The sequence below is a fragment of the Triticum urartu genome, chromosome 2A, assembly GCF_056163025.1.
Source record: "Triticum urartu cultivar PI428250 chromosome 2A, HENAU_Tu73, whole genome shotgun sequence".
Taxonomy (NCBI): domain Eukaryota; kingdom Viridiplantae; phylum Streptophyta; class Magnoliopsida; order Poales; family Poaceae; genus Triticum; species Triticum urartu.
The window spans coordinates 689,539,435-689,565,557 of NC_141874.1; the positions used below are offsets into that span (position 1 = coordinate 689,539,435).

The 26,123-nt window shown below is 47.1% G+C and overlaps 1 protein-coding gene across 1 annotated transcript; it reads left to right on the plus strand.

Annotated features, from left to right (window-relative positions):
* Window positions 1–2,091: 2,091 nt before the first annotated feature.
* On the plus strand, window positions 2,092–3,713 carry LOC125534112 (putative acetyltransferase At3g50280). The gene has a single exon (XM_048697409.2). It carries the CDS (start codon window positions 2,238–2,240, stop codon window positions 3,645–3,647), a length of 1,410 nt encoding a protein of 469 aa, XP_048553366.2. The 5' UTR covers window positions 2,092–2,237; the 3' UTR covers window positions 3,648–3,713.
* Window positions 3,714–26,123: the final 22,410 nt, after the last annotated feature.

A 26,123-nucleotide genomic window follows, 5' to 3' on the forward strand; every position in this document is an offset into this window, starting at 1 on the left:
CTTGTTTTTTGACGCTTAAAAAATAATAAAATAAAAAATGGGCCAGGCCCAGGATGGAGGGGGGACGTGCGCCAGTTTGTCTGATGGGCTGGCGGATCTACCATGTACATCTACGTACAGCTCATCAGCTCGTACTTGTCACATACGGAGGTGTGTATATGTTATGGTCAAATGACCATGCTACCCTTATACGGTTTGTGGAGGGGGAGGAGGGGTGTATCGAAGCATTGCTCGGGCTACACAGTGACTATCTGTTCATCATCTATGTGCTTGACGTCTGCACTGAGCCCCTCACCGTCAATTATCTGTTTGGCATGGTGTCCAACTTCCGACGGATCGATACCTTTCGTACCAATGTGAGGGGGCAGGTAGCCTCCTTCGAAGATGGAGGTGGTCACCATTTTTGTTTTGTGCCAATAATGACGTCGAGGATGCTTCCTCTCACGCTGAATGTTCCCGGTTCCCAAGGCCCAACTTTTGCATCTTCATATTGACAAGTTCTTCGAGTACGGCTTCATCAACTTTAACCTAGAAATATACCTTAATTTGTTTATCTTAGCTTGTTGGTACGTTGCTTGCCAGTAGTTTGCTCAACACCATGTTCTTTTCCTGTTTTCTTTTCTTTGTTTGTTGATGCTTATTGTAATCTTGGATGGTTGATGGCTTTGCTAATTCAAAATTGCTCAACACACGTCTGCCTCGTTTTCTTTTTCATAGGTTTTTGTTTTCCTCGCGAGATCGGCTGGTGGTGCCAGCGATGACGTGTTGGAACAATCTCTCTCCGGTATCTTCCTACCTCGATGATGTTCGATCGACATCGATGAAGGGAAGATCTGTTAGTTCCCTTCACATCTTGGTAGTTGTTGTGTCTTCAAAGATAACTTCTTTTTGAGAAGATCAAGGAAAGCTCTTGGTTGGCTATTGGTGTGACAACTTTGACACATTCTTTTGTGTTGTTCTGTCCTTGGTCCAGTTTCTCCAACCTTTTTGGACTGGCGTGATGGATTGCAACCTCGTATTGCGTGGGGTGACCGATGCTGCTTTAGCGATATATAGATCCCGTCTCAAGGAGCAAGTGATTATTGTTGTCTTCAAGGACCAGTACAGGAAGAGTGTTTGCATGTGTCTTTCTTTTACCGTTGGTTTAGTGCAATTCCTAATCTCTGACGGACGATGTACTCACTCTGCCCTTGAAAGAGTGTACTTCCAACTTTGTTGGAGGGTCAAACTATCTTAGAGCATCTCCAACAGGCCCAAAAAGAGCTCCGCGCACTAAAATTTTGTTTTTTTGGCACCGCACAGCTCCAGCAGATGCTGTAGCGCTAAAAGTTTTTAGGCGCGCGTTGAAAAACGATATCGCACGCAGCATATTTTGGGCTCCGGATTGCGCGCGCTTCACAATTTGCATTGTGTGCTTTTTGTGAGCGCGTTTTTGGACGTCTGCAAAAGCGATGTTGGTCCCGGCGCATTAAAAGTGCTAAAGTGGCGCGCTATAACTTTTATTGGGTGCCAAATTTTTGTGCAGCCGTTGGAGATGCTCTTAAAGTGTGACCGAGTTTGCGCAAAAATATGTCAAGGCTTGTGAAAACAAATAGGTATATATTTTATCATGAAATCTAATGCTACTAATTTGATGGCATAGATGTTGGTCTATTATTGTATAAATACGGTCAAACATAAAAAAGTTTAACTTTCCAACAAAGTTGGAAGTACACCCTTTCAAGGACGGGGGAGTACAATCGAAGGTAGAAGAAGCTAATATAATTTTGAGTATAATTTTAAATTTTACTAGTTGTCGTGTTGTGTCCAGTTATCTATCTATTATAATGACTTTATTTTTCTTAGTATTAATAAGATCTTATATGCTCTTTAATGTAATTTTATTCTTTACCCGTTGTTCTAAGTTCAGTTGTCTCTCCATTATACTGGCATCAAAGATGTCCAAGGTGTGTTCATTTAAAAAATTAATCTAAGATGCTTTTTGATGTTTTTATTAAAAAATATCAAAATCAGGCTAGGCTCGAGCCTTTTCTCAGGCTGCTTGCGCGGGTGATAAGATACTAAAATGAATCTGACAGCTCCATCACTACGCACTAACAGAATAATCTGAAGCAAGATAGCGTACGGAGCTAACACTAACAGACGAAATGCAGACGCAGGTATGCAGCGCTCCCATCCAACCTTAAGCACATTTGCTCGATCACTACGCACTAGCAGACTAAACTGAAGCAAGATCGATGGGCGACGTAAGGATCGTGTCCCGGCGCATGGTCCGGCCGGAACCAATCACCTCGGGTCCGCCGGAGACCATCCACCTGACGCCATGGGATCTCCGGGTGATCACCGTGGACAACATCCAGAAGGGCATCCTCCTGCCCAAGCCTCCAGCCACCGGAGGACGGGGAAACGATGCCGCCGCCATGGTCGAACGGCTCGAGTTGTCCTTCGCGCGCGCTCTGGGGCGCTTCTACCCCTACGCCGGCCGCCTCGCCGTCGCGCCGGGGAGCAAAGACGACGCGGAGGGCGAGAGCATGGCCATCTCGCTCCGCTGCAGCGGCGAGGGCGCCGAGTTCGTCCACGCCGTGGCGCCCGGCGTCGCCGTCGCGGACATCACCGTCCCGCTCTGCATCCCGAGGGTGGTCTGGTCCTTCTTCCCTCTCGACAGGTTGCTCGGCGTGGACGCCATCGCGGACTCTCGTCCGGTCCTGGCCGCGCAGGTCACCGAGCTCACCGACGGTTTATTCGTCGCCATGTCGGCCAACCACGGCGTCGCCGACGGGACGACCTTCTGGCACTTCTTCAACACCTGGTCGGAGATCAGTCGCCTGAGCGACGGCGACGCTGGCTGCGAGATCTCCTCGCCGTTGCCGGTGCACCGGAGGTGGTTCCTGGACGGCTGCCCCGTCCCGATCCCTCTGCCCTTCGGCAAGCTCGAGGACATCATCGGCCAGCGTGTAGATACGTACCCGCCGGTGGAGGAATGCTTTCTCCATTTCTCGGCGGAGAGCGTGAGGAAGCTCAAGGCAAAGGCGAACGCCGAGATGGCCGGTGCGGCAGCCACGGACACCGCCATCTCCTCGCTGCAGGCCCTGCTCGCGCACCTGTGGCGTGCGGTGTGCCGGGCCAGGAGGCTCGCGCCGGACCAGAAGACAGTGTACCATCTCCTGGCCGGATGCCGCGGCCGCGTGGACGGCATACCGGCGTCCTACGCGGGTAATGCGGTGGAGCACGCCACCGCGATTTCCCCCGCCGGCGAGATCCTCGAGAGGGGCCTGGGCTGGGCGGCGTGGCTACTAAACAGGGCCGTGGCGTCGTTCGACGAGGCCAGTGCGAGGGAGAGGCTCGCGTCCTGGCCCCGGAACCCAGGCTTCATGCGCATGTCGGAGGTCGTGACTGCCCCGCACCCGCACACAACGGTGGCGACAGGGAGCTCGCCGCGGTTCGACGTGTACGGCAACGACTTCGGGTGGGGCAGCCCCGTGGCCGTGCGCAGCGGCTCGGGGAACAAGGTGGATGGAAAGGTGACCGTGTACGAGGGCAGAGGCGGCGGAGGGAGCATTGCCCTGGAGGTTTGTCTGTCACCGGAGGCGTTCCCCAGGCTCCTCGCCGACGAGGAGTTCATGGACATGGTGGGCATGGCTGATTAATAATTGTGCCGCTTTCTTAATTAAGTACTCTGTTTGAATAAGACGCCTTGTCGCTCGTCAGCTTGATGGGACACACTGTGTCTTTTCTTTTCTCTATACTTTTTCCTTTTTTCTGTTTGGCTTGTCTTTGCAAAAATAATAATGGGAAAATTCCAAAAAAAAACTTGAATTTATAGGTCAAAGCTAAATCAAACCATGAACTCTCAGACCCTGAAATCAGCACATCAAATTCTCTAATCCTGATCTATTTTGAACCTTAAGAGAATTTAGCTGGTATTCGCTGAATTGGGCCGGCCCATTAGTATAGTTGCTCACGCTGCTCTTGTTTATCTTTGTTTTCTTATCTTTGTTTTTCTTTGCTTTTTTTTTGGTTTTTCATCAATTTCTTCTGTTTTTTCATTATATTTTGTTTTTTCTTTCTTCGTTATACTTTTTTTTTGATTTTCTTCATATGGTTTGTTTTTTCGCTTCTATTTTGTTTCTTTACCAGTAACTGGTTTTCTTTTTTATACAAGTATAATTATTCTCAGTATGTAATGTACATTTTTAGCGCAGACATGAAATAATTTTTTGATACACTTTTGACATTTTTCAAATACATTATGTATATTTTTTGGAATACATGTTTTCAATACTTTGTTTGAATACACGGTAATATTTTTCCAAATACATGTTTTACATTTTCTTAACGACAGTAGACATTTTATAAACTATGTGAACAGTTCTTTACATTGTTACAAATTTTTAAAATTGTATGCACATTTTTTAAATTGTATACACTTTTTTCAAACACATGTCACATATAGTCTTTTAAAGGTATGACACATTTCCTACATCAAGCAAACATTGTTTTTTCATTGGATACATTTTTTAAAAATGTCACAAGCACATTTTTTTTGAATCACCCGGATATTATTTTACATTGTACAAATTATTATTTTTTTTGAAATGCCACATACATTTTTTATGAATCACACGAAAATTGTTTATGCTTAGAATATTTGTTTGCCACTAAAAAACATTTTCAAAGTTCAACACTTCAGTGTGTGCTTAAATATATCAGCCTCTAATTATATTAGTTAGAATTGTCTGTACTAGTGGCTAGAGGGATGTTTTCAACTTTGCCAGGTCGCAAGTTTGACTCTACCCGAGTCCTCGCGCCGCAAATTTGTTGTTTTTAGCGCACGTGCAATCGCTATCCGAGCTTCAGTGGACATGAGTTCAGCGTGCGGTCCAAATCGTCATCGCGTGCCGTTTATTTGCACACTCGAGCGCCCGCTCGCCACTTCCACCTACCCCGACCAAGGCGCTGGCGCCGCTACCCGCACCACCCTGGCCTATCCGGCGACGATTCCAGTGCTCCCCGGCCTATCCCCGCGCCGCCGCGCTTCCTCCTTCTCCCTTCGGGCGCCGCCGCCCCTCGCGCGCGCCATTCCTCCGACGAATAGCGCCCGGCCGACCACTGTCGCTCAGCGCCCACAAGGTGTTCGATAAAACGCTTGCAAGGTATGTATTGCTTCAACTCACATTTTTTACATGAATTTGGTGCACGTTGTTTGTAGTTTTTATAGCCTAGTTTAAATTGAGCATTGTAGATGAGTTTGTCATATGATTCTTTCGAAGAAGAATTTGATATTGAAGAGGAGGAGGATCTTGCAATGATCCTAGCTATGCACATCAATAAGAACTGAAGCACGGTGGTTCGGTTATGGGTTGGCAGAAAATTTAGAGGGATAGGATCGATGCCCACAACAGATTAATCAGGCACTATTTTACGGATAATTTCATGTACCCCGAGTCATACTTCCGGCGTCGGTTTAGGATGAGCACTGAGTTGTTCAGACGCATTGCAGAGAAACTAGCGAGCCATGACCGGGTTTTTCAGCAAAGGAGGAATTCCGCTGGAGAGCTCGGGCATAGCACCTTTCGGAAGATGACAGACGCTTTGTGTATGTTGGCATACGGTATCCCCGCTGATCTAGTTGATGATCACTTGGCCATGGATGAGAGTCAAGCCATCATGTGTGAGCGCTTTGCAGTCGGAATTGTGCAAGTGTTTGGACAGGAGTATTTGAGATCTCCCAATGCTGAAGACGCCACAAGGCTATTGGAGATGAACAAAGCTCGCGGCATCCCATGTATGCTTGGCTCAATAGATTGCATGCACTGGAGTTGGAAGAATTGTACTATGGCATGTCATGGGCAATTCCACGGCCAAAAAAGGGGTTCCACTATAATCCTTGAAGCGGTGGGCGATCAAGAGACTTGGATTTGGCATGCTTTTATTGGAATATCTGGATCTTTGAATGACATCAACGTTGTTAATCGGTCACCAGTGAACTGCCACCGGTGCAGTTTGTAGCAAATGGCCATACATACAACTATGGCTACTATCTTGCGGATGACATCTATCCAAAGTGGCAAACATTTGTGAAGCCGTTGAAAAAAAGGAAGGTAAAAAAAATCTTGATTTCCACAATGCTCAGACGGCGGCTAGAAAAGATGTGGAGAGAGATTTTGAGATTTTGCAAGCCCAATTTGCTATTGTGAGAGGACCGGCTAAATTTTGGGATCAAAAGATGCTTTGGTACATCATGCACGCTTGTGTGATCATGCACAACATGATCATCGAGAATGAGCGTGGACAAGATTTAGACTACTCTTAGTATGAGCTCTTGGGACATCCCGCGCGAGTGCGGCGGACGGCCGCCAGGGTGGCCCGTTATGTTGCCTCCTATCATGCCATTCGACGTGTCGAAACGTATGATGATCTTCAGAAGGATCCCATTAAGGAGTGGTGGGCATGGAATGACTGACAAAGAGCATCATGATTTGTGCGTTTGATGTTGTATTCTCGAACTATTTGTTGTATTGGAAGATAAACTATATGTTTGAGTTGTAATAATGAAATTGAACTATTTATTGTTGATTTATTTTGTTTGTGTTTGATCTTCTTGGTTGTGTTTGGAGTGCATATGTTGTTTGTGCGAGAGCGCGCGTGCAGTTTTTTTGCAGCGGCTGCTGGAGCGACTTGCGCGCGCTAAACTTTGCACTGGCTGCTAGAGCAAGCGCTTTGCGCCGCGCAAAAACAGGCGATCGACGCGCTGCAAACGCTTTTTTAGCACGCCGCGTGTAGTGTGGCTGTTGGAGATGCTCTAAGAAAAAGAGAAAAAAATCGCTTCGTGCCAATCCCTGTTTGGGAACTCACTCAAGGTTGAAAATAAACCAGGATCATAGAATTCGGTGTGCTGATTTCCAGGATTTGAAGTTCGGGGTTCGATTTACTTTCGTCTACAAGTTCAAGGTTTATTTCAGACTTTTTCTACCGATAATCGTCGGTGCTTTGCATACTTTTTTTTGAGAAACTTTCATATACCATTAAACATATGTTAAATTACTACACGGAATCACGAAAACCATGGTAGAAAAAGAGAGATAGAGGACACATGTCCAGAAACATTTGCAAGAAAACTCCATTGAAGCGGATTTCTGCAACTGCCATCGTTGCCACTTGCCGTCTTCGGAGACGAAGAAACACCATTGCCCATTAAGGATTTGTGAACCGAAGAAAAGGTCTGCCACCGGCAAGGCCGTTGTCGTTGTGGCATGTCAACGGGGATCATCCACGTGCTCCTCGAAACCCAGATCCACTACATGTCGTCGATGTCGTCGAGGCAAAACATTGAAACTTCCACCCACAAGCCTCCAACCTTGTTCTGGGACCTTCATCTTCCCCCGAACAAAGACGACACCACACGAGATGAGATCCTCCAGAGACACAACAAACACCACCAGATCCATCACATCAAGGAAACGATGGAATAAGGTTCATGCGGATCGATCGGCTTCACCACCAAGGACGTCATCAAGATGGGGCAGAGATCGGGGAATTTTTATTCCAAATGCCGGCGTCAGTGATGGGGTCACCTACTAGTGGTAGGGTCAAGGACCTGACATCTAAGAGCCACGTGGGGTCCCACACCATCATTTGTAGGTCCCTCGACCACAATCACATTTGGATGCACGCCAAACGAAATCCACTCGGACATATGGGAGTTAGGTTGTAGATGCTCTTGCGGATTTAGGACCACTTACCGGACATGAGAGAGAGAAGGAAAAAAATTGATCCAACTGGACCTCTCAAAGCCTTCAAAAATGCCTTGTTGTCTAGCACTTATCATATTGCTCTCATATATGAAATGAGTATGAGGAGTGCTGGGGCATGTCCAGTCAGGGTACTGCGTTCACCACATATGTTTTGGCCCACCATGCAGCATTTTTCTTTCTTTATTATTTCTTTTTTTCTCTCACTTATTCTCCATCAATTGCATGCATGTTACCAGACGTATAGGAAAAACGGTGAGGGACATGCCTACATGAACAGGTAAATAAGGAGTCAAAACGGACAGGCCCAAACACTGACCGAACATGTCCACCAACATTTGTGGGACTAAATTTTCCCAGTTCGATTGTAAATGCCGTTAGGGCATCTCCAATGTTGACCCGCAAATTTCCTCTGGCATCTGACTGCGGAGAGGGGAGACCAGTCTATGGACACTTATGTAGGAGCCTGCCATCCAACGCTTCTCACATACATTTCAACCATTGTTGGAACTAACCGAATGAAACTCATGCAAACACGATGGATTTCATATAAACTAGATGAAATTCATTATATTTTGGACAATTTTGAACTAAAAACTATACCGGACTAAGGTAAAACTAGTCTATGGCCGACGCTCGCGGATATCCGTTCCCAGGACACGGATACCCTTGACTAGTCTCCCCATGTTCGACAGCCCGCTCGTCGGACTGACGTGAGCCCCGGAGGTATATATATGCTTCAGCACAAAGGGTGGCTCACTTCCCCATGTTCGGCAGCGCCGCTCATCGGAGTGGAACCGGCGGGATGTGCTTCAACGGTAGGGGAAGGGGACGACGGTGGTCTGCCACTGATAGGTCTCCGCTGTATCTATAATTTTTGATTGTTCCATGCCAATGTTATACAACTTTCACATACTTTTGGAAACAATTTATATGATTTATTGGACTAACATATTGATCCAGTGCCCAGTGTCAGTTCTTGTTTGTTGAATGTTTTTTGTTTCGCAGAATAGCCATATCAAACGAAGTCCAAACACGATAAAAATTTACGAAGATTTATTTTGGAATATATGTGAATTTTTGGAAGAAAAATCAACGCAAGACGGTGCTCGAGGGGCCCAGTAGGCATCAGGGTGCGCCAGGGGGGCCAGTCGCGCCCTGGTGGGTAGTGGGCACCTCGCAAGGCAGTTGCTTCCTTTATTTCACCGCAATAAAGATAATTTATGGATAACAATTCTCTCAAAATTTCAGCCCAATTGAAGTTACGAATCTCCAGGAATTTAAGAAATGATTTTTGGCCAGAAAACAGGAATGCAAAACAAAAGAGAACACATAAAGAGATCCAATCTAGGAGGGGCTCCCGCCCCTCCGCCACCATGGAGGCCATGGACTAGAGGGGGAACTCTCCTCTCATCTATGGGGGAGCCCAAGGAAGAAGAAGAAGGAGGAGGAGGAGGGGGGTTCTCTCCCCCTCTCTCCCGGGACAATCATCGTGACGGCGATCTACACCAACAACTTCACCGCCGTCATCACCAACTCTCCCCCCTCTATGCAGCGGTGTAACACATTTTCTTCCCACTGTAATCTCTACTTAAACATGGTGCTTAATGCTATATATTATTATGCAATGATGTATGGCCATCCGATGATGTTTGAGTATATCTGTTTTGTCCTATGGGTTGATTGATGATTGTGATTAGTTTGAGTTGTATGTTTTATTTTGGTGTTGTCCTATGGTGCCCTCCTTGTCGCGCAAGCATGAGGAATTCCCGCTGCAGGGTGTTGCAGTACATTCATGATTTGCTTATGATGGATGGCGTGAGTGACTGAAACACATACCCGAGTAGGTGGGTTGTTGCGTATGGGATAAATAGGACTTGATACTTAATGCTATGGTTTACCTTAATGATCTTTGGTAGTTGCGGATGCTTGCTAGAGTTCCAATCATAAGTGTGTATGATCCAAGTACGGAAAGTATGTTAACTCATGCCTCTCCCTCATATAAAATTGCAATAATGATTACCGTCTTGTTATTGATTGCCTATGGACAAAATACTTCTCTTGTGTTATGAAAATATTTCTACTAAACAACTAACTACTATTATCTCGCTAAGTACAACTAGTTTATACTTGCAAACCTATCCTATCACCTACAAAATAGTTTCATACTTGTTCTAGGTAAAGCGGACGCTAAATGTGCGTAGACTTGTATCGGTGGTCGATAGAACTTGAAGGGAAAATAAATCCTACCTTTACCTCCTCGTTGGGTTCGACACTCTTATTTATCAAAAAAATACAATTGATCCCCTATACTTGTGGGTTATCAAGACCTTTTTCTGGTGCCGTTGCCGGAAAGCAATAGTGTGGGGTGAATATTCTCGTGTGTGCTTGTTTGCTTTATCACTAAATAGATTATATTTACTTTTCTAAGTTGTTCTGATTTTGTCCTAATTCTCAAGTTTTTACACAGTACTGCTATGCAAATTTTTACACAGTATTGCTATACACATTTTTTTATTTTGTCCTAATTTTTCAGAATTTTTGGAGTTACAGAAGTATGGTCAATATTCAGATTACTAAGGACTATCCTGTTTTTGTCAGATTCTGTTTTTGATGCATTGTTTTGCTTGTTTTGATGAAACTATGGATTGTATCGGAGGGTATAAGCCATGGAGAAGTTAGAATACAGTAAGTATAATGCAAAAACAAAATATGAATGGGTTTTGTTATACTAACGGATGTCACAAAGGTTCAGTTAAGTTCTGTGTGGATAAAGTGTTCGAAGATTCAGGAGGTCTTGATATGAGGAGAAGGAGGAGAGGCAAGAGTTCAATCTTGAAGGCATCCTATCTTTCTTCAACAATTATCGGTATGTTTTTGTTTTTTTTTGTTCACATGATATGCGTAATTTCTTGGTGCGTCTTTTGTGTTTATTTTTCTCTTTTATTTAATGCACCATGCTGGTATGAGATAGTCCTTGGTTGATTTATAGAATGCTCTTTGCACTTCACTTATATCTTTTGAGTATGACTTTATAGAATGCTTCATATCCTTTACTTATATCATTCGAAGTTTGGATTGCCTGTTTCTCTATGTATAGAAAACTGTTTTTTGTAGAAGCTCTTTTGCTTCACTTATATTTATTAGAGCATGATCTTTTGTAGAAAGAATTAAACTCCCATGCTTCACTTATATCTATTTTGAGAGTCAACAGGAATTGGTCATTCACATGGTTAGTCATAAGAATTGATCATTCACATGGTTAGTCATAAGATCCTACATAAAACTTGTAGATCACCGAATATGATATGTTTGATTCCTTGCAATAGTTTTGCGATATAGAGATGGTAATATGTGGGAGGTACTAGTGAATGATTGTGTTTAGTAGGAATACGGGTGTTAAGGTTTTTGATTCCTGAAGCATGCATGTATAGTCTCCCGTTATGCTATGAAGTTGGGGCATGATTTATTATTGATTGTCTTCCTTTGCGTAGAGGTCGGGGGCGCTCGATGGTTAACTCCTACCAACCTCCTTCCTAGGGGCATGCGTAGTAGTACTTTGCTTCAAGGGCTAATAAACTTTCGCAATAAGTATGTGAGTTCTTTATGACTAATGTGAACCCATGGAATATACGCACTCTTACCTTTTTGCAATTTGCTAGCCTCTTCGGTACTGTGCATTGCCCTTCCTCACCTCGAGAGTCGGTGCAAACTTCGCTGGTGCATACAAACTCCGTGATGTGATACGCTCTATCACACATAAGCCTTATTATATCTTCCTCAAAACAGCCACCATATCTACCTGTTATGGCATTTTCATAGCCATTCCGAGATATACTGGCATGCAACTTCCATCATCATCATATACATGACTTGAGCATTCATTGTCATATTGCTTTGCATGATCGTAAGATAGCTATCATGATATTTTCATGGCTTGTCCATTTCTTGATATCCTTTCTATGCTAGATCATTGCATATCCTGGTACACTGACAGAGGTATTCATATAGAGTCATATTTTTCTAGGTATCGAGTTATAATTTTTTAAGTTATAAGTAAATAGAAGTGTGATGATCATCATTATTCACTATTAGAGCATGTCCCGGTGAGGAAAGAATGATGAAGAGTATGATTCCCCCACAAGTCGGGATGAGACTCCGGACAAAAAGAGCCCAAGAAAAAAAGAAAGAAAGAAAGAAAGAAAGAAAGGAAAAGGGAAAAATGAGAGAAAAGAGAGAGGGGGCATTGTTAATATCTTTTACAACACTTGTGCTTCAAAGGAGAACCATGTTTTTCATATAGATAGTTTCCTATGCTTTTACTTTCATATAACTAGTGGGAATTTTTCATTATAGAACTTGGCTTGTATATTCTGTTGATGGGCTTCCTCAAATGCCCTAGGTCTTCGAGCAAGCAAGTTGGATGCACACCAACTTAGTTTTCAGTTTGAGCTTTCATACACTTATAGCTATTACTGCATCTGTTGCATGGCAATCCCTACCTCGCATTGATATCAATTGATGGGCATCTACATAGCCCGTTGATTAGCCGCGTCGATGTGAGATTGTCTTCCTTTTGTCTTCTCCATATTAATTTGTACCACCATATTCTATTCCACCCATAGTGCTATGTACATGGCTTACGCTCATGTATTTCTTGGGGGTTGAAAAAGCTGAAGCGCGTTAAAAAGAATGGACCAATTGCTTGGCTGACACCGGATAGTACATGATAAATACTTTGTCTTAAGAAGATGGAGCATGACAAGGCTATATGATTTTGTAGGGATAACGTTCTTTAGCATTGATATTTTGAATGACATGATTGTTTGTTGGGATGCCTGAGTATTGATGTGTTTATGTCAAATTATAGACTATGCTTTGAATCACTCATGTCTTAATATTCATGCCATTATTAGATTATATGATCAAGATTATGCTAGATAGCATTCCACATCAAAAATTATGTTTTTTATCATTACCTACTCGAGGACGAGCAGGAATTAAGCTTAGGGATGCTGATACGTCTCCATCGTATATATAATTTTTTATTGTTCCATGCCAATATTATACAACCTTCACATACTTTTGGAAACAATTTATATGATTTATTGGACTAACATATTGATCCAATGCCCAGTGTCAGTTCCTGTTTGTTGCATTTTTTTGTTTTGCAGAATATCCATATCAAACGAAGTCCAAACGCGATAAAAAATTACAGATATTTATTTTGGAATATATTTGAATATTTGGAATAAGAATCAACGCAAGACGGTGCTCAAGGGGCCTGAGGGAGTCCTGGATTAGGGGGTGTTCGGGTAGCCGGACTATACCTTCAGCCGGACTCCTGGACTATGAAGATACAAGATTGAAGACTTCGTACCGTGTCCGGATGGGACTTTACTTGGTGTGGAAGGCAAGCTTGGCGATGCGGATATTCAAGATCTCCTACCATTGTAACCGACTCTGTGTAACCCTAACCCTATCCGGTGTCTATATAAACCGGAGGGTTGTAGTCCGTAGGCAATCAACTCCATACACAACAATCATACCATAGGCTAGCTTCAGGGTTTAGCCTCCTTGATCTCATGGTAGATCTACTCTTGTACTACCCATATCATCAATATTAATCAAGCAAGAGTAGGGTATTACCTCCATCGAGAGGGTCCGAACCTGGTAAAACAAAGTGTCCCCTGTCTCCTGTTACCATCCGGCCTAGACGTACAGTTCGGGACCCCCTACCCGAGATCCGCCGGTTTTGACACCGACATTGGTGCTTTCATTGAGAGTTCCTCTGTGTCGTCGCCTTTAGGCCCGATGGCTCCTTTGATCATCAACGACGATGTGGTCCAGGGTGAGATTTTTCTCCCCGGACAGATCTTCGTCTTCGGCGGCTTCGCACTGCGGGACAATTCACTTGGCCACCTGGAGCAGATCGAAAGCTACGCCCCTGGCCATCAAGTCAGGTTTGGAAGCCTAAACTACACGGCAGACATCCGCGGAGATTTGATCTTCGACGGATTCGAGCCACAGCCAAGCGCGCCACACTGTCTCATGGGGCATGATCTAGCTCTGTCACCGAACAGTACCCTGGAGGCCACAAACGCGCCGGCTCTGACCCTTAATTCGGAGCCAGCTGCGCCAATCGAGGGTGAGCGGCTGGACGTCACCTCGGGGGCTGTAATCTCAAAGGCGATCAAGCCAAACGCCAGCCCCGCACTCTGCACGGCCCGTGACTCCAAGGAGCCGGATTCCTCTCCGAACTCCGAACCCCTCGCGTCCCTGCCGATCGAACCCGATTGGGCGCCAATAATGGAGTTCACCACCGCGGACATCTTTCAGCACTCGCCCTTCGGCGACATCCTGAATTCTCTAAAGTCTCTCTCTTTATCAGGAGAGCCCTGGCCGGATTACGGTCAGCGAGGATGGGATACGGACGATGAAGAAATTCAAAGCCCACCCACCACCCATCTGGTAGCCACTGTCGACAATTTAAACGACGTGCTCAACTATGACTCCGGAGACATCGACAGCACGGATGACGATGCAAGAGATACCGACGAACCAACGCCCATAGGGCATTGGACAGCCACCTCATCCCACGATGTGTACATGGTGGATACCCCTAAAGGAAGCGACAATGAGGAAAAAGGGGATGGGACGGGAAATCGACCCCCCGAAAAGCAATCAAAGCGTCGGCGTAAACGCAGACCCAAGCCCCGCCTCGACAAAAACCCAGCCATAGAGCAGGACGAGCCGGTAGACGACGAGCAAGCCTTAGAGCAACCGTCCGAATAGGGAAACACGGATAGAGAAACCGAACATCCCTCCTCCGGCGAAAACGGCATTCCAGACAACCTCACGCCGAATAAACCTATGGAGCAGAAGAATCTCCACGAGAGACTCGTTGCAACTGCACGCAGCCTAAAAAAGCAGAAGCGGAAGCTAAAAACAGCGGAAGATGCACTCCGGATTAGATGGAGCAAAGTAATCAATACCACAGATAAGTACGGCGGCAGTCGCCGCGCTAAAAGCTATCCGAAAAGAAAGCTACTGCCTAAATTCGACGAAGAGGCCCTAGAGCCCTCGCATTCAAAAAATGAAAAAGCCACACGGTCGGATAGACGACCCCATAAAGCGGCAAGCGGCGCCGCACCTAAATCGACATGCGACCCACTTAAGGATTCGCATCATGGCCTAGTTAGGTCCATTTATGGGCCAAGAAAGCAAGCTCTCGTAAGCAACGCTATGAAGCCATCATCAGAATCCGGCATACCCAAATACAGGGGCGCCGCACACCCCCTATGTTTCACTGATGAGGTCCTGGACCATGAATTCCCAGAGGGATTCAAACCCGTAAACATAGAGGCATATGATGGAACAACAGACCCTGGAGTCTGGATTGAGGATTATATCCTCCACATACACATGGCTAGAGGAGATGATCTCCACGCCATAAAATATCTACCCCTTAAGCTGCCAGCCCGGCATTGGCTTAAAAGCCTTCCCGAAAACACAATTGGAAGCTGGGAAGAGCTCGAGGATGCTTTCCGAGCAAACTTTCAAGGGACCTATGTCCGCCCTCCGGATGCAGACGATCTTAGTCACATAACTCAACAACCCGGAGAATCAGCTCGGCAGTTCTGGAATAGATTCCTCACTAAAAGAATCAAATAGTCGACTGTCCGGACGCTGAAGCCTTAGTAGCTTTCAGGCATAATGTCCGAGATGAATGGCTCGCCAGACACCTCGGCCAAGAAAAGCCAAGAACAATGGCCGCACTAACAAGCCTCATGACCCGCTTTTGTGCAGGGGAGGACAACTGGTTGGCAAGGTGCAGCCCCAGCAACCCAAGTACATCCGAAACTAGGGATGGAAACGGAAAACCGCGACACAACAAGGAACGTCGCTGGACTAAGGGCAAAAATCTGAAGAGCACGGTAGTCAATGCCGGATTCAAAGGCTCACGACAAAATCAGGAAAAATCGCCCCCCCAGGATAACAGGGACGATCCATCCAACCTAAATAAAATCCTGGACAGGATATGTCAGATACACAGTACTCCCCGGAAGCCTGCTAACCATACCCACAGAGACTGTTGGGTTTTCAAACAATCCGGCAGACTCAATGCCGAACACAAGGGGCTCGACACAACGAGGACGAACCCCAAAAGCAGAGCACCAGGAAACAAAAGAACTTCCCACAAGAAGTAAAAATAGTGAACTCACTTCACATAACAAAACGTGCGGCGCCCGTAAAGGTACGCACCACACGACCCATCCCCAAAGGGTCCCGCCACTGGTTGTCAAAACCGATCATCTTCGATCAGCTAGATTATTCTAGGAATATCAAGAATGTAGGCTGGACTGCCTTGATACTCGATCCAATAATTGGCGGACTCCAGTTTTCAAATGTCCTTATGGACGGCGGCAGTGGACTAAACCTGATATAACAGGACACAATCCAGCACATGGGGATAAACCCAGCAAGAATCCACCGCAGCAGAACCTCCTTTCAAGGGGTAATACCTGGTCCGGACACCCATTGTACGGGTTTTCTCCGGCTCACAGTCACATTCGGCTCTGCCGATAACCCCTGCCGCGACAAGCTGACCTTCCATATCATCCCGTTTTCAAGTCGCTATCAAGCACTACTAGGACGCGAAGCTTTCGCTCGCTTTAACGCAATACCGCATTATGCATCTCTTACGCTTAAGATGCCCGGTCCACGAGGCATCATCTCTTTGAAGGGGAAGCACTAAAGTGCGCCTCCCCAAGCGGAGGACTGTGCGGCCGCTTTGACAGCCCCACAGCAAAACGGCCTCACCGGCCAGAAAACTTCGAAATAGGTCATTAAAGACCACGAACGCGGATAGACGAGTTCGGTGCAAAATCATCATTGATGCAGGCCTAGAAGCCATATACCCCCGCACTAGGGGCTTCACTCATATACAATAAGAGACAATAATATATCTTACTTTATACTTTGTTTATTTTAAAACTTTTTTCGGCACGACCCATTTCCAACTCAGTTCCTCTCTTTTACAGATGAACGTCGTGCAGCGCCCGTCCAGGATACGGCACAACGGAGACACAGGCGCAGACGTGCAGTAGGGACCCGTCCTAAAGGATTCTTTTTAGATTAAGACCCTGCGTAAACCTTTTTTACTGTCTCTTGTTGCTACACATCCCTTGGTTTTTTTTTCTGATATAACCAAGGAGGAGGCTGGCGTCTTGGCATGTGGCCACGTCAGAACTTTTGCACGTACCTGGACACTAGGGGCTTTTTTAATAAAGAGTGTCGTTTCGCCCGCACTCATAAAGACCGAACACCTTAGGGAGTGTTCGGCATCGCGAGTTTTGGCATTATATGCATCAGCTCTGAATCATGTCTTTGGTCAAATGTTGGGTTGCCCGGCTCCTGAGTTCGGCTACCTTACGTTCCGCTCTATCGGCTAAGGTAGCACCAGGAGAACTACTGCGATTGTGCCCCCGGTTCGGCCAGGGCGAGCACCTCAGTAGAGAAAGCCGAAAACTGACTGTCATGATGCAGCGTGAGACTGGTCAGCCACTCGATGACCTATCGGAATCTATCGGATTCCTCCGCTTTAACGAAGGGTCGCTTCCCGGTCAGGCACACACGTGCCCCGAATTCGGACGAGCGCAGTTGCCACCAAGGAGCTACCTAAAGAGTCTCATTGTAAAACACCTATGGCTAAGTGAAAGTGTTAAAGCATTATAGTCCGGTTGCCTGGCCCGCTGCGCTATCACCTCCTTTGTAGGACCACGACGTTGGGTTAAGTGTGAAAATGCACCTTCTACGAGCACCCCCACACTATGTATGTGGGGGCTGAAGCCAACGACTGCCATCTTTCAGATTCTGTGTATATATATATATATATATATATATATATATATATATTAAAACGGCCGCATAGAAGGTGTTCACAATACTTGAAGGCACAAGTATAAAAAAGGCCACTACAGTTTATCAAAATACTACTTTTCAATTACATATGCTATCATAACATAGCATCTTTCGAGCACCGCGTCTCTATTACACGAGCGCCTTCAAGGACTTCCTGAAAATAGTGCTCGGAAGGTACTCGGCTTTTGTCTGAATCTCGGGACGCAACAACGGTGGTCTCCATCTCTTCCTAGTATGTCTTAACACGGGCAAGAGCCATCCTTGCGCCCTCTATGCATGCGGACCTCTTCATTGCATTAATACGCGGCACCGCGTCAAGGAATTGCCGCACCAAGCTGAAATAACTCTTTGACTCCGATCTCCCAGGCCACAGATGACCCATGACGTACTTCATGGCGAGTCCGGACAATCTATTCAGCTCGGCCCATTGAGCCAGGCGATCGTCCACTGCCAGTGGATGCTCTGGATTGTGGAACTGTGACCAGAAAAGCTTTTCCACTTCGCGATCTTTTAGATCTCGAAAGTGTTCGGTCGCATCAGCAGCACTTGCTGCCAAATCCAGATAGGTGTCCTCCACACTCCACATCCGGTCCAACGGAGCAAACTTCGGATCACAAAACTTCCTCCGCGGCATAAAGGGCTTTCCAGCCGCAATCTGTTCGGCCTGACGCAGCTCCTCCTTCGCAGCTCTCATCGCAGAGCGAGCATCCTTGGCATCGGCAACGGCCTTCTCTAAATCCGTTTGTCTCGCCCGGTCTTCTTTCTCAAGAAGTTTGCAACGATCTGCGGCGCTCTTTAACTTCTCGGCCATCTCTTCTTTGCTTCGGCAGTGAGCAGCCTGTTCGGCTCTCAACTCTTCAAGGGCCTTCTCGGCAGCCGCATCGCTTTTTCTGGCTTGCTCCTTAGCTCGGGCAAGTTCTGCCCTAAGATTCTCCACGGCGGCCGTACCATCTGCGTCAAGCACACACATTGTAAGACACTGGCATGAAGCTCCTCTTACCTGATGCCGCCCGAAGAATTAAATACCTTGAGCCTCATCAAGCCGCTTGTTGACAAGCGCGATGTCGGCATCTGCCACGTCCAGTTGTCGCTTTAGTTCGGCCACATCATCAGTTCGGCTTGATTCCGGACACCTCGCCACCTACATTCAAAGGCGACATCTTAGATCTGGGATTATGATCCTCCGCGTGCCATCCTTTCTTGACACCGCACAGAGTCTCAGGGGCTACTATCTACACAGGGCGCATCTTACTTATGCGCAACTGACAAAAGTGTACATTATCTAACGTACCTCAAAACCCGTCAGTAAACTTTTGACGGCCTCATGCAATCCGCTTTCTGCGGATGAAATCCTTTCAACCACCGTGCCCATCAATGCACGGTGCTCTTCTGAGATAGAAGCTCGCCCCAGCAGAATCTTTAGTTCCTCCGGCCGAGCACCAGACGGTGCCGGACTTGTCCTATGGCCTCTTTCGAAGGCCGGACGCGGAGAGCCTCGGGGGGCCACATAGCTATCTTCCGCCCCTGCCGGATTCGGAGAAACCCTCCGCGACGACACCCCAGGGTCGCCCGCCTCGATGGGCGGCACGGCAGGGGGAGGCGTTCCGCTCTCCATCATCTCCGGAAGAAGATCCCCCGAAGACGAGCTCTGCTGCGAAGGGCTGAGGGCCGATCTACAAGGTAAAATTTTGATTAATCTTCTCAGATATAAAATCAAGGATTTCTCTCATCCCTCAAAAGGAAAATCTTTTCTCCACTTATGGCTTGCTGGAGGGCTGATCCCCTTGAGGGCGTAGTCCGGCCAAGGAACTCCCTGGCGTCGGACCCTCTGACGAGGATTTTCTCCCCCGTTTTAAGGCCATGGTTTCCGGGTCGTCAGAGGCGGCTCTCTTCTTCCACTTAGGAGAGGAATTGTCGGTTCCTCCCTTCGGAGCAGCCTCCTTCGAGGAGGCCATAGCTTCCTTGTCCTCCCCCTCCAAAGGCATTATCTCCAGCATCTTGACCAACACAGGATCCGGCCTGGTTTCAGGAAGGGGAGCCGGACACCTGATCAGCTTCGCCTTCGCTATCCACTCCTGTTTAAAAGGACGGCTCTTTTAGGGGCAAGTTTATGACAATTATACGGATAGAAGGTCCGGGCACAGGGTTGCTTACTTGAGTATCCGGGCGATGGCAGCTTAGGCCTGCGTCCTCGGTTAAATCCGGACACATCTCTTGTGATCCGAAGAACATTCTATACATCTCCGCGGGCGTTGCGCCCATAAAATTCTGGAGAGCTCGCGGTCCCTCTGGATTAAACTCCCACAGGCGAAGGGAGCGACGTTTGCCGGGCAATATTCGGCGAATCACCATGACCTGCGTCACCTTGACCAAACTGAGGTCTCCTTCCAAGAGATCCTTAATTCGGCCCTGTAGCAGGGGCATGTCTTTGGGCAGACCCCAATCTAATCCTTTGTTGACCCATGACGCTAGCCGTGATGGGGGACCAGAGCGAAAGGCAGGAGGCGCCGCCCACTTGGCGCTCCTGGGAGCGGTAATATAGAACCATTCTCGTTGCCATAAGCCGAGCTCCTCTTGAAAGGAGCCCTCGGGCCATGGAGCATCAGCATTCTTACTTATGACAGCACCTCCGCACTCTGCGTGCCGTCCCTCGATCATCTTCGGCTCCACTCCAAAAGTCTTGAGCCATAATCCGAAGTGAGGGGTAACGCGGAGGAACGCTTCGCACACAACGATGAATGAGGAAATGTGGAGGATGGACTCCGGAGCTAAGTCATGAAATTCCAGCCCGTAATAAAACAGCAGCCCCCTCACGAAGGGATCCATCGGGAAGCCTAACCCCCGAAGGAAGTGAGACATGAACACTATGCTCTCACCGGGCTGGGGATTGGGAATAGCCTGCCCTTGAGCAGGCAACCTATGCGAAATTTCGGCGGTGAAGAACTTAGCCTCTCTCAACTTTAGCACATCCTCCTCTGTGACGGAGGAGGGCATCCATCGGCCTTGAAGGTCGGAACCGGACATTGTCGAAGGTCCGAAGCGCCTGGAATCTGGAGCCTGGGGTGTTGGAACTCGAGGCGATGGGCGAACTCGTTTGAGATTGGAAAAAGGAGTAAGGCCTTGGTCTCTTTATAAGAGGTTGAATACCAGGAGCCCTCCCAGTAACCGTTTGGGACTCGCCTTTAATCGAGAAAACATGTTAACGGGCACGACTGGGTTACCCACGTCCGTATTGATGAGAATCCCGTAAGTAAAGGGGACACGATCTCTGCTTTGACAAGACATGCCAAGGAAACCGCCTCGCAAAACATGCTAAGGTGGAAAAGTAAAAGCGATTCGAGTAAAGGACTTGGCTGTAGTGTGATGGCGCACTGCAGAATACGTCAGCAGATTTGATTTGTGTTAATATTATTCTCTCTATGGCAATATGTGGAAACTTATTTTGCAGAACCGAACACTACTCTTGGTGTTTACAAATCTTCTATGAAGGACTTGGAGGAGGAACCCGCCTTGCAATGCCGAAGACAACTTGTGCGCCGTACTCATCGTCATTGAAGCCTGGTTCAGGGGCTACTGAGGGAGTCCTGGATTAGGGGGTGTTCGGGTAGCCGGACTATACCTTCGACCGGACTCCTGGACTATGAAGATACAAGATTGAAGACTTCGTCCCGTGTCCGGATGGGACTTTCCTTGGCGTGGAAGGCAAGCTTGGCGATGCGGATATTCAAGATCTCCTACCATTGTAACCGACTCTGTGTAACCCTAACCCTATCCGGTGTCTATATAAACCGGGGGGTTGTAGTCCGTAGGCAATCAACTCCATACACAACAATCATACCATAGGCTAGCTTCTAGGGTTTAGCCTCCTTGATCTCGTGGTAGATCTACTCTTGTACTACCCATATCATCAATATTAATCAAGCAGGAGTAGGGTATTACCTCCATCGAGAGGGCCCGAACTGGGTAAAACAAAGTGTCCCCTGTCTCCTGTTACCATCCGGCCTAGACGCACAGTTCGGGACCCCCTACCCAAGATCCGCCGGTTTTGACACCGACAGGGCCCACTAGGCATCAGGGCACGCCAAGGGGGCCATGTGCGCCCTGGTGAGTAGTGGCCACCTCGTAAGGTGTTGCTGCCCTTCTTTCGCCGCAAGAAATATAATTTATGGATAAAAATTCCCTCGAAATTTTAGCCAATTCTAGGAGGGGTCGCACCCCTCCGCCGTCAGGGCGGCCATGGACTAGAAGAGGAACTCTCCTCCCATCTAGGGGGAGGCCAAAGGAAGAAGAAGAAAAAGGAGGGGGCTCTACCCCCTTCTCTCTGTGGCGCCGGAACGCCGTCGGGGCAATCATCGTGACGGCGATCTACACCAACAACTTCGCCACCGTCATCGCCAACTCTCCCCCCCTCTATGCAACGGTGTAACACCTCTTCTCCCAGCTGTAATCTCTACTTAAATATGGTGCTTAATGCTATATATTATTATCCAATGATGTATGGTCATCCTATGATGTTTTAGTAGATCTATTTTGTCTTATGGGTTGATTGATGATTGTGGTTGGTTTGAGTTCTATGTTTTCTTGGTGATGCCCTATGGTGCCCTCCGTGTCGTGCAAGCGTGAGGGATTCCCGCTGTAGGGTGTTGCAATACGTTCATGATTCGCTTATGGTGGGTGGCGTGAGTGACTGAAACACATACTTGAGTAGGTGGGTTATTGCGTATGGGATAAAGAGGACTTGATACTTAATGCTACGTGATACATCTTCAACGTATCTATAATTTATGAACTATTCATGCCATGTTTACAAAAGTTCTATATGATTTTGGTATGATTTGAATGGAACTAACCCGGCTGGCGATGTTTTCAGTAGAACTACCGTGGTGTTGTTTTTTTTGCATAAATAAAAGTTCTCCAAATGCAACGAAACTTTTTGACGATTTTTTGGAAGAAAAGAGGCACTAGAAGCTTCGTGGGGGACCAGAAGGTGAAGGAGGTGAGCACAACCCACCAGGGCGCGCCAGGGGCCTTGCCCGTGTGCTGGTGGGTTGTTGTCACCTCGAGGCCCATCTTTGCGTGAGACCAACGCCAAAAAATCCTATAAGTATAGAAACCCTCAGAAATAACCCTAGATCAGAAGTTTCGCTGCCACAAGCCTGTGTAGCCATGAAAAACTGATCTAGACTCCGTTCCGGCACTCTGTTGAAGGGGGAAATCATCACTGGTGGCCATCTTCATCATCCCGGCGGCCACCATGATGAGGAGGGAGTAGTCCACCCCGGGGTCGAGGGTTTGTACCAGTAGCTATCTGTTTAATCTCTCTCTTTCTCTCTCTCGTGTTCTTGAGTTGGCACGATCTTGATGTATCGCGAGCTTTGTTAATATAGTTGGATCATATGGTGTTTTCCCCTCTCTATCTTGTTGTGATGAATTGAGTTTTTCCTTTGAGATTTCGTTATTACCGGATTGAATACTTTTATGGATTTGAGAGAACTTGATGTATGTCTTGCTATGAATACCCGTGGTGACAATGGGGTATCATATTGATTCACTTGATATGTGTTTTTGCACTCAACTCGCGGAATCCCGAGGTGACATTGGGGTAATCTATGCATAGGGGTTGATGCACGTTCTTGCCTTTGTTTCTCCGGTAGAAATCTTGGAGCACTTTTTGAGATTCTTTGTGTTGGATTGAGTATTATGAATCTGAAATTATTTGATGCATATCGTATAATCAACTCACGGATACTCGCGGTGACATTGGAGTATCTAGGTGACATTAGAGTTGGTTGATGTGTATCATATATTCATATGGTATTATTTTAATACGAACTCTTGGATAGATCGATCAGAAAGGATAACTTGGTATTACTTTAGTACGAACTCTTGGATAGATCGATTGGAAAGAATAACTTTGAGGTGATTTCGTATCCTACAAACAATTTCTTCTTATGTTCTTCGCTAGATAGAAACTTTAGAGTGATTCTTCATCGCACATTGAGGGATGGTTATATGATCCAATTATATTAGCATTGTTGAGAGACTGCATTAGCGAATGTACGGAACCTAGGCCTCATTTTTAAGCATTGCAATACCGTCTGTGCTCCGTTTTATCAATTGCTACCTTAATTTTTATTATTATTACTATTACAAAAATCAATATCTACTATCATTACTACACTTGTATCACCATCTCTTCGCCGAACTAGTGCACCTATATAATTTATCATTGTATTTGGTGTGTTGGGGACACAAGACACTTTTTATCACTTGGTTGCAGGGTTGTTTGAGAGGCCATCTTCATCCTACGCTTCCCACGGATTGATAAATCTTTGATCATCCACTTGAGGGAAAATTGCTACCGTCCTACAAAACTTTGTGTTTGGAGGCCCAACACGAGTGTACAAGAATAAAGTTGCGTAGTAGACATTACTATGGTTGGGTTTTACCTTAATGATTTTTGGTAGTTGCGAATGCTTTCTAGAGTTCCAATCATAAGCGCATATGATCCAAGTACGTAAATTATGTTAGCTCATTCCTCTCCCTCATATAAAATTACAATAATGATTACCGGTCTAGTTATCGATTGACTATGGACAACATAATTCTCTTGTGTTACAAAAATCTTTCTACTAAACAACTAACTATTATTATCTCGCTAAGTACAACTAGTTTTATCCTTGCAAACCTATCCTATCACCTACAAAATAGTTTTATACTTGTTCTAGGTAAAGCGAACGTTAAGTGTGCGTAGAGTTGTATCGGTGGTCGATAGAACTTGAAGGGAATATAAATCCTACCTTTAACTCCTCGTTGGGTTCAACACTCTTATTTATCGAAAGAGTTACAATTGATCCTCTATACTTGTGGGTTATCAGCCAGGCAAGACATCGGTTGTGTACGCCGACTATGTACGTCGGCATCGCCTCAGCGGTGGCCTTCATGGGACACAAGCTGCGGAGGCCTCCCATGCATGTTCTACTTCTCCTCAATGGTGGTTGCGGGCACGGACGTGCCGGAGCCGCCTCGTCGATCTCCACAAAGCCAGTTTCTTTCTCCGCCGGTGCAGTTCGACACGACATCGTCCACGTCAGCCATGATGCCAGTGCCGTTGTGGTCCCCCGCATGTCGGCCTGGAGCAATTCGCCACTCCTCGACGAGCTGGCTTGGGGCAGCGAGTTGCTGAACGACGCGCCGACTTGGAGCTTCTGCCTCCGCGGGCCGGCCTGGAGCAGAGAGTTGCCCGGCTTGTATCCGCGCGGGCTCGACGAACCACCCAGCCGGCTTTTATGCTGGAGAACTTGTCTTTCTGCTCGCGAGATGCCATGAAGATTATGGAGAAAATGGTGTGCAAGGAGGAGATGGGAGCGGAGTGGTGCGATTTTTGCCCGACGTCTGGCATCATTTAAATAGCGCGGGGGGATGGGGGGAGGGGCTGAGGCAACATGCGTTGTGTTTAATGACGTGCGATTCTCGAACGGACGCGTGCCGGAGTAAGTTTCTCGGCACATGCGTGGGTTTAATGGAGTAAGACCGGCAGTCTCCAGCCGTATGAATATGACGAGGAGGCGTGTTCAACCGGACGTGTAGCAGGTGACGCTTCTCGGCTGACGCGCCACTTCAATGCCGGCGTAATGAGAGGTTGCGTTCGCTCTAGGCTGACGTCAATGCGAAACAGTCGCTCTACAGCGACATGACTGTGAGTAGCTGGCACCAGGCAGTAAGCGTGTAAGCGAAGAAGGGGATTTTTGATGGGTCAGGATGGTCACACGCGGGCATAGCGGCTGTCTGAACGCCCATATTGCTCCTCTAGTTTGTATTAGTAGAAAGTGTGTCCGTACCGTCGAACGGACCAATACAGGTTCAAGCTGGATGACAAAACACGTACGGGCCCTACGGTCCTGATGTATGCGGGTGGTCCGAGGTTCGGCGTTGGAGATGCCATTAGTGTCTTAACGGTGCGGGCAGTGGAGACTCAAGATAATCCATCGGGAGCGGGGTGCAGCCGTGCAGGCAGTGTGCGGCCACGGCTCGGCGCTGTACCTGATTGATAGCGGCAACACATATTCGGCCGCGGCATGTCATGTGCCACGGGGCCCCCTACACGCGGCGTCTTGCCACGCACTCGACATGGACAATGACAGCACTGGTCCTCCCCTCTGGCCGTACTCCATTTCATACTACGCGGCGGTTGGAGGCGTGTCCACCAAAAAAATCAGTGCAATTCAGATCTCAGAACCAACCAGCGGTAGCTCGTCTGGTGCACTGCACGGAGGCAGGGGAGCGCGAGCGTGTGCACGCCCTCCCCTCGCCGGCGACTTGGGGTGCTTTGGCACAGACGCCGCCGGTTATTTTTGTGCGGAAAGTGACACACCGTTGAAGGTGCTGAAAAGAACGCATCGAGATCGATTATTCATTTCCATGAAACGAGCAGATCTGTAAACCAGA